This window comes from Zea mays, chromosome 1, assembly GCF_902167145.1.
Source record: "Zea mays cultivar B73 chromosome 1, Zm-B73-REFERENCE-NAM-5.0, whole genome shotgun sequence".
Lineage (NCBI taxonomy): Eukaryota > Viridiplantae > Streptophyta > Magnoliopsida > Poales > Poaceae > Zea > Zea mays.
This window is the reverse complement of record NC_050096.1, coordinates 249,144,125-249,153,727: the sequence shown is the minus strand read 5'-3', so window position 1 is coordinate 249,153,727 and position 9,603 is coordinate 249,144,125. Positions and strand designations below refer to the sequence as shown.

Here is a 9,603-nt window from a genome sequence, read left to right as displayed (position 1 = left end):
ATCAATAAAAAATCTTGAAATCTTTTTGGTGGATAGTTTACATGAGTATTGTTATAAGCCGTCGCAACGCACGGGCAACCGACTAGTTACATATTTATATCGTTCTGTATATATGTTTAATAACGGACTTTATTGTCACCATTATACTCACTTTGCCTGTTGCTAGGGTCCTGAGTTATTAAAGGCTCGTCAATTTGTGTTTCATGGTATCGCACGGCTACGTACATAGTATCTGTGTATGTCACTGTCTGTTGATATGGAACTAATGCTAAAACTTTAGTCTTGCCTAGAGGCAACTAGAACTAAAGCCTAAAACCGAAGTGGCGTTTCGAGTGGTAACTCATATGCAGTGCAGTGTATTCCCTCCATCTAAAATAAATACACATCTTGTATATCGAAGAGTCAAACCCTTTTAAAGTTGGGATTACTAAATATAAGAAAATAATATCAGTATTTTTATTTTCAAATAAATTTAGTATATCAATATTTCATTAAAATTTGAACTTTTAAATCAGACGTGGACGGAGAGATCGAATCTGTAGGACAGGCGCACATACTGGACTGTTGTAAGCGTTCGCTTGGCTCCAAGCGAAGGCTGACAGGAACTTGGCAGGTACGCCAACCGTGGAAAGCAAGACGATCGCCTGCCACACGATACAGACGACGGACAACCCACACCTATAGATGGCCAAAAAGCACGAGGCCCGTGAGCCCGGCACGAAGCCCGCTTTTTGGGCCCGGTCCGAGCCCGGCACGGTAGAATAAGCGGGCAGGCTTGGACAGGAAACTAGGCACGGCGGGCTAGCCCGGCACGACTCGTTTACCTCTAAGCCCGTTAAGCCCGTTTTTTTTACACTAAAACGTGCTTACTGGCCCGTTTAGCCCGCTTTTTGGCCCGTTTTTTCGTGCTAAACGGGCCGGCCCGGCCCGTTTAGGCCCGCTGCGGGCCGGGCTTGGACAGAAAATTAAGCCCGCTGGCTCAGCAGGCCCGGCCCGGTTTTAGCCGGGCTTCACCGGGCCCGGGCCGGGCCGGGCCGGCCCGTTTGGCCATCTCTACCCACACCACCGCACCGAGAGAGCACAGACGCGCCGAGCCGCCAACCAGGGCCACGCAAAACAGCAGTACATCACCCGCCGGCTGCCACCAATGTCGTCCGCCGCGGTGCCAGACCAGTCGCCGCGGCCCGTGCGCTTCGGTATCCTGGGCTGCGCCGCCATCGCGCGAAAGCTGGCACGCGCCATGCTGCTCGCGCCCGGCGCAGCCGTCGCCGCCGTCGGGAGCCGCTCCGAAGTGAAGGCCCGCCTCTTCGCCGCCGACAACGGCCTCGACGTCGCCACCACCCGCCTCCACGGCTCGTACGATGCGCTCCTCGACGACCCGGACATCGACGCCGTCTACATGCCGCTCCCCACCAGCCTCCACGTGCGCTGGGCTACCGCAGCCGCCGCACGTGGCAAGCACGTGCTCCTAGAGAAGCCCACGGCGCTGTGCGCCGCCGACCTCGACACCATCCTCGCGGCTTGCGACACCGCGGGGGTCCAGTTCATGGACTCCACCATGTGGATGCACCACCCGCGCACCGCCAAGATGCGGGAGACCGTCGACAACAAGGACGCCATCGGGGACATCAGAACGGTGAGTTATTTGCGAACTTTCCTGCAAAGACTGGAATGGGGATTACAAATACGCAACCTTTTGTTACCCGTAACCAAGAAATACCAATAACTAAATTTCTACACTAAAAGACTATTCTTTTTCTTTCCCAGTTGTTAATGTTCAACGGTTCTGCAGGATTAATTTGTATGGTTGTGAAGTGTGATAAGATTCCGTACTCCTTCCGACCCCAAATAACTGTCTGTTGACACTTTCTAAAAATTCAAACATACTCAATTTTAACCACATATATAAAATAAAGTAGTAATATTAACAATGCATAATTAATATAATTGGATAGATTATATTAAATTTATTTTTGTAACAAATTTATTTGGACATGCAAATGTTGCTAATATTTTTTATATATCTAATCAAACTTAAGAAAGTTTGATCAACACACTTACGGTAACGACAGTCAATAAGATATGGAGGGTGTATCTTTACAGTTTATCATCATTGGTATCTAGCAAGGGCTGACACTGACTATTAATATTTACTTAAAATATCTTATATTGAATTAGAAAGAGGTAATATTATGTTAGTAATTTGCGTAATGGATCTAGTAGTACAAACATTATATTTCAGTTGTTTCTAACACATAGGGAGCTCTTTATCATATTTATATTATAAGAAGAAAAAGGTACCTAGGCGGCTGAAAACCCCGTCACGGCTTGTTCAGTTGCATTTGGATTGAAGATGATTGGAGTGGATTAAATCCTTCGCTAGTCAAAATTTAATAGAAGGGAATTTACTCCCCCTCAACCCCTTCCATCCTGACGCAACCAAATAAGGCCTCAAGGGGCATGACCCCATGATTGATACAGTGCAGATCACAAAAAAAAAACAAGGAAATGCAAAAAAAAAAAAAAGTTTCTGGCCGTACTGCGGAATCTTTGGGCTCCCGCCATACACCATTACTTTATCATTCTGCAAGATGATATTATAATTAAGCTGAGATCCGTCAAAGACACGACCATTTATATGCTTCCAAATCCACCATACCAGCAGGACAACCAATGAGCTAAAAACCTTGTGATTGTGTTCCAATCTAAGTAAAAATTTATATACTGACAGTCAAAAGTAAAAAAATTATTTATGATTGGGAAAGTGTACTAGCATAAAAATGGCTACAAACATCGGGAAGAGCCATGTCTGCCATGATCGCAGTGTTTAACTTCTGAAATGAACCCATCAGCCACAGCCAGCACAACATTGAGTACTCTTTCCACGTTTATACTAGCATCCGGTTCCACATGTAGGAGAGTGGCAAAAACCATTGAGTTGTGTGTTAGTGTGTGAGAAGACTAGGCTCTTGTGTGGTCAAATGCATGAAAGACACACTTTGTGACTTGTGAGCCTCTATATATCTCTTCCATAGATGATAGGACAAATTCACATTACATATGTGATCTATCTAAGAGCGACCAGCTAACTCCTACCATTGGAGATTCCCTTAAGGCGCATTTTGTCTGGTCTCTCCAAATCACATGTATTTCAGTGAATGGATTCATCCAAAAAGAAAAAGGCCTTAAGGGCTTGTTCGGTTATTTTCAATCCATATGGATTGGAGGGGATTGATATGGATTGGAGGGGATTTTGACTTACTAGGGATTGAATCCCCCTCAATCCCCCTCAATCTATATGGATTGGGGTAGAACCGAACATCGGAACATGGCCTAAGTGGGTTCTGGCACAAACCGACAACAGAATCATGATTAATTGGCATGGGCTGGACATAAAGAAAAATGGTGATAGAGCTACTAAGAAAAATATTTCAGGTACCTTTCAGTGTCTACTTGCCGTGCTGGGTACAGCAAAGGAATGGCGACATTTTGTATTTAGCAACATGGAACTACTATCCTGTTTTCAATTTAGACTTTGTTATTTTGTTCTTGTCTCCAAGGTATGGATACAACCATAAGCTGTTATTGACCAAGTTAGCAGATCCGTTCTTCTAACTAGCACTACAATATTTTATTGATGGCAGTTAGAATAACCATATTATTTGGGATATTGAACTTCTAGGAAATCTTAAAAAGTCGTCTTCCTAGTAAAGGTCTAACCAAGGATGCACCATTTTACATACATGGACACACAGGCACAAGAACCACATTTTTTTCAACAAGGGGATTCCCCATTTCTATTACTTTCTTAATAGAAATACAGCAGAGAGATAGAGTAACATAGCAGGGATACATCTAGAGTCTTTCGACTGAGCGGAATGCAGGTGATCGTGATCACCGCAAGAACGAAGCCTACTGGATTATTACACAGTTTGTCATCCAGAGAGGCACACAGGCCTGATTCAGGTCACAAAAACATCCCAGGAAACACCAACTGAGAACAGACGACACTCAAAACACAACAGACTGATAAGGCCCCCGACAAGGCCGACTGCAAACCACTTCACGGAGCAGGCCACCAGAAGCGCCAAGCCACTCAGAGACCTTCTCATCATTAATCCTCCTGACGATCAATGTCCTTATCCGCACCCAGCTTGGCAGCTGCTGCTCTCATCAACAGATGTTTTAGTTAAAGTCCTTAACCACATGTTGGTTCAACACTCTTCTTTTTTCTCTGGCAAATGGACCTAATACTTTTGTTTTATAGATTCTCTGGCCGATCAACATAGTCATCCAGTGGACATTTGCCCTTTTTATGTGCCAGCCTGCTAGGACATACAATTTACCAAAGTGATGCATCACACATACACAGATCAGCATATGTTTATACAAATGCGGTGTTTTAGTTTTAGAAAGTTCTAAAGTTTTCAAAATCTCCTGTAAACTATCACATATGGACATTGCTGGAACTGTTGAAGCTGAGTCTAGCTTGCATATTAACATATATTATATAAATATAGTGTTTTAGTTAAAGTTCTAAGGTTTTCAAAATCACATGTAAATTATCACATATTAACATCGCTGGAAGTGTTGAAGCTGAGTTGAGCTTGAATTCTTTCTCAGCGACCCTTCCAATCCATTTATAAATTGAGATGATAGTATAGCGCTCTGAAAGATTTAAATTGTGAAAGCTAAACACCTTGTTTTAGTTCCTATAAAATTTCCGTGCATCCAAATTACCAGCTCATGAGAATATCTGTAATGCATCGAGTTTGGTTGTATTATTCCAGCTATGTAGAAAATAATGTGATATCACAAGTATGTCATTTTTCATTTATGCATATGCACACTAGAAGTAGGCTGTGAAATTGGCTGCAGTCATTACACCTTCTAGCACACTTTAATATCTGAATTGCAAGACATGTATGAAATGCTATAGGTTAACGTATAGTAGTAGTTTACATATTTGTGGAAGAATACATTGTTTGATTCCACTTCATCTTTACTGTTCTACAAAGCTTTGTAGGTCAACAAAAATCATTGTTTTTTATCTTATTTTTACGCAGATTAACAGTGTGTTCAGCTTTCGAGCAAACGAAGATTTCCTCCAGAATGATATCAGAGTAAAGCCAGGTCTTGATGCCCTGGGTGCTCTTGGTGATGCTGGGTGGTACTGCATCCGTGCAATCCTGTGGGCTGTTGACTACGAGTTGCCCAAGACTGTGATCGCACTGCGTGACCCTGTAAAGAACCAAGCTGGAGTGCTTCTTGCCTGCGGCGCGACATTGTACTGGTCGGACGGCAAGACTGCCACCTTCAGCTGCTCTTTCCTCACCAATCTCACCATGGACATCACCTTAGTTGGCACAAACGGAACTGTCTATGTCACTGACTTTGTCATCCCATACGAAGAGAAGTCGGCGGAGTTCCCGGTGGCTTCGAAGTCGAACTTCGCTGAGCTCCACGTTGGGTGGGATCCTCTGCCAAGCAAGCACGTCGTGGCAACAGACCTGCCACAGGAGGCCCTTATGGTCCAGGAATTCGCGAGGCTTGTGCAGAACATCCGGGATGCTGGGGGCAAGCCTGAGGGCAAGTGGCCGGCCATCACCAGGAAGACGCAGCTGGTTTTGGATGCTGTGAAAGCCTCCATTGACAAAGGGTCTGCGCCAGTTGAGGTGGCTAGCTAAATGCAACAAACGAGTCGCTTCCGATTCTGAAGGTTTTAGCTTTAGTTTTTACACCATGGCGTGGTTTGTGCTTGCTTGATATATTTACACATGCTAAACTTCTGTATTGTACATGAAGTCAGTAAACCGCTAATTCTGGTAATTTGAGAAGGTTTCGTCAGGCTGAAACGTATAATTCGGATGGTATTTTTAGGGGTGTTTAAATGCACTAGAGGTAATAGTTAGTTGGCTAAACAATGCCTGAGTGAAATTAGCCATCAAACAAATAGTTAACTAACTACTAACTAATTTGCTAAAAATAACTAATAGCGGAACTATTAACTAGATTGTTTGGATGTCTTTAATTAATTTTAGTAGCTAATTATTAGCTCTAGTGTATTTAAATAAACTCTAGTACTATAATCCGCGGATGACATAGCAAAGCATGCTTCGGTCTTGATTAGATTGATTGACCAGAAAACATTATAGGTAGACGCAAATTTATATAAGTACACTGGACGAGGCGTGATTGGCTGATTGCCTTGGAGTATTGCAATTCTGTTGATCAGAGTGCCTTACTTTACACTTTGAACGTGTGACGTTAGTCTAGTCTCAGTAGGAGTTTATTCCTGAGTCTCAGTGGAAGTTTTATCTGAGTTTGTTTGCATTTAATATTATAACATGCCAGTAAATTTTATAATTTGGTAAGTGTTAATTAGAATAAAGAGAGTTTTACAGAGTTTCGTCATAATAAAATCCATCGGATAGTTATTAACACACAATCTGATATAACTTTCTTAATACCTATGTTATAAAACTCTTCCGGTCTAGTTTGGGTACTCTAGTATTGAGTTCAATCCACATGTATTGAGGTGGATTGTGGTGTAACTTAAACTAATTTACACACCAATCCATCTTAACATACGTGGATTGGGATCAATACTAGAGTACCCAAACAAAGCCTTACGTTCACAATATTCTAATGTACCAATTATTTTCATGAAACATCAAAATAAGAATTCAAGGGCGAATTCTCTTGAACGAGGGAGAAATGTAACGCCTTGTAAACCAATCCATATGATCATAATCAAATTATGGTATATCATAAGGACAATCAAAGATCGTAGATATGTAGAGCTTGTGTAACACTCAAAATCTTATTTTGGAATATAGGAAAAAGCTCTCCAAAGGTCTTGAATTAATATATTTGATTATAATAATTCTTGGAATTATATCTCCTAAAAACAAATATGGTTTCTAATGAAGGTTAATAAAAAAGGTCCTTATATGAATTTAGTTATCCCTTTGTTGGAGTAATCTAAAAAAAGATTTTATACACTAGAAATCATGTTCTTAAAATGCCTAATCTTGAGTGTATGAATTGCATATTTAAAAAACATTTGCTTAAATAGCATAATAAATAAATAAATCAATAAAACTATGGAATTGCATTCATGTTGGGATTTATTTGTAGATTAAAGTCAAATTTGAATCAGGTGTAAATTTGTAATTTGGAATAAACTAGAAGATGGAAATAAGAAAAGAAAACAAAAATAAAAAAGGAAAAAGAAGACTAACACACACTTGGGCCGAATTGCCCGCAGGCCCATCTTAGTCCCACTGCGTATCATCTCGGCGCCGACAGGTGGGGTCACCTAGCCAGCCACACACGCACGCTCGCGCCTTACTTGCTCTTGGTGCCAACATGTCGAGCCCACGCGTCAGCAGCTCACCTAGCCGTCACGCGCACGTGCACCTGCTCACTCCCATGCCGCTGCCGGGTGGGGCCTGCCCTGTTAGCCTCACAACCACCGCATGCACGCCAAAGTCACTGACGCGTGGACCCCACTTGATAGTTGTTTCCTCACCAAAAGCTTCTCGAAACCATGCTCGCATGCGTTGTAGCATACCGATGCCGCCGGGCGGGTTGTTAGGATTTGTTGGGGCAGTTACGATCCCGCGCCGGTTGTTGGATATGGTGACCGTGTATAAGTGTCGTAGCGCAGCCCCCATGGCCATGGTCCCGAGTAGGAGTTAGCCGAAGAAAACAGAGAAGTGCCGGCGCTGTCAACCGAAGCTCGCGCCAACGTCGACCCACATATTCATCGTCATTGATACCTCAGAGTCGGGCCCGAGAGCTTCCTCAAGTCGCCTGGGTAGTGAGCATGGCCTCTTTGGACGGGATTGGTAGATGGGAGACTGGGAATTGCTTACCAGCACTCCATCGCCGTCGCGGATCTGTGTGCCACCGTGGGCAACGTCGTCTGCATCTCGATTATCGGTGAGTCCCAATCCAACCTATTAGCCTTGACGTCTACTTCGCGTAGCACCTAATGGTATCATGGATAAGTGACCGAAACACCGGACTCCTGCTCTCCGGCGTGTGAGCCACCGTGGGACACAGGGCGCCGCCGCGTCCGGCCGCCGTTAGGAGGAGAAGGAGGGTCGATGGCCGTTGATCGGTCAGTGTGCGGCCAGGATTAGATCACACCTTGGTGAGCTATGGACCGTTGATCCAGATCCGGATGGTCACGATTAAAATAGTGCACCCCTTCGTTTCATTAGATCTCGGCCGATGATCGTCGATCCGATGGACAGTGTCGCGTACCAATACACTTTAATGTTGGATCTAATCTGGACCATCGGATCAAGATCCAATGGCTCAGAACGCTCTGTACCCCTTCATAGTGGCAATTTTGCTTAAGAGCCCCTATCCTTTCTTCGAATCAACTCACAGTCAGTCTCAGGTCAAAAGAAATTGCAACCAAGCCCTATTTTTAACGCTTTAGACCATATCGTTTATTTAAATAGAACCCATAGTCCCTATCCTAATGAGAAATAGGAAATAAAATCTGAGAAATAGATTTCTTGTATAAAAAGAATTATAAAACTTAGATAAATCATAACTTATTCATTTTAACTCTGATTCTTGTGGTTCTCGAACTTACGACCTCATAGCGACACTATTGGGGGCCTTCCTCTTCTGAAGGTCCTCAAAAATGTGACTAACCATTTGTTTTCAGTATGATATAGACTATTACAGGAAGCTTCGACTTTGGGATGAAAGTTCTCTCATGATAAAGGCGTGTGATAAGAATATGCAACCCGAAGGTGACGTGGATGGACGCCGAAGCTGTGGCTCAAGGAGCTTCGGCTTGGATGGAAGACGAAACCGACCTAAGGGGGAAAAGACTACTTAGTCCTTGATAACTTGTATTATAACTAAGAGTAAATGTCAGGGGTATGAATGTAATCTTATCCAGGCTACGTCCCGTGCCTATAAATAGATGAACAGTAACACCGTACTGTTCACGCTGGATTGTAATCTCTCTCTCGTGTCATCTTTGCATTCTCACCTTCTGGCGAATCGAAGGTACAATTGAATTATAAGTATTATTAATGTTGATTCTTATATGTGAATATGAATATAAATAAATTGTGAGGATTTGAACATTATCATTCATTCTTTAGTGTTCTTTCACACCCTTACCTATATTTACATACTGAAATGATGAAGCTACATCCTTCATGACCTTCGTCCGAAGATTATTATATCTGAAAGGAAATAATGCTTTGAAGCATGAAGGTCTTTAACCATTACAATTGTGTTGCCTTGTTCTTGATTTATAGCATTTGAGAACAAGTGACCAACAGACACATATAATATTCCTACGTAGTTTATTTCCATCTTTGGTGTAATGTTATTTTTATCCATTACTTGTCTATATGTATGTATTGTTGCGACTAGAAGCGAGGTCACGAGGAACCTGAAGACCAAATTGGAGAAGTACCTGGAGTTGCACCAAAAAGGCAAGTTGTTCCCTTGATCACTATTCTTTACCTAATAATGTTCTCGATAATCAACGTGACATGCTCAGGTTAACTTGATGGGACCTAATAGGTTACCCTAGTTTTGTTTATCCTACACCTTGCAAAC

At 42.8% G+C, this 9,603-nt stretch overlaps 1 protein-coding gene and 1 long non-coding RNA gene across 2 annotated transcripts; both read left to right on the top strand.

Moving 5' to 3' along the window:
* The first annotated feature begins 1,073 nt into the window (after positions 1-1,073).
* Positions 1,074-5,917, top strand: LOC100281254 (uncharacterized). Its single transcript, NM_001154173.3, has 2 exons — positions 1,074-1,636; positions 5,067-5,917. Exons 1-2 carry the CDS (start codon positions 1,148-1,150, stop codon positions 5,685-5,687), a joined length of 1,110 nt encoding a protein of 369 aa, NP_001147645.2. The 5' UTR covers positions 1,074-1,147; the 3' UTR covers positions 5,688-5,917.
* A 1,754-nt stretch (positions 5,918-7,671) lies between these two features.
* On the top strand, positions 7,672-9,122 carry LOC103643594 (uncharacterized). The gene is made up of 2 exons (XR_561114.2): positions 7,672-7,947; positions 8,690-9,122. It is a non-coding gene; the product is annotated as an uncharacterized lncRNA (long non-coding RNA).
* Positions 9,123-9,603: the final 481 nt, after the last annotated feature.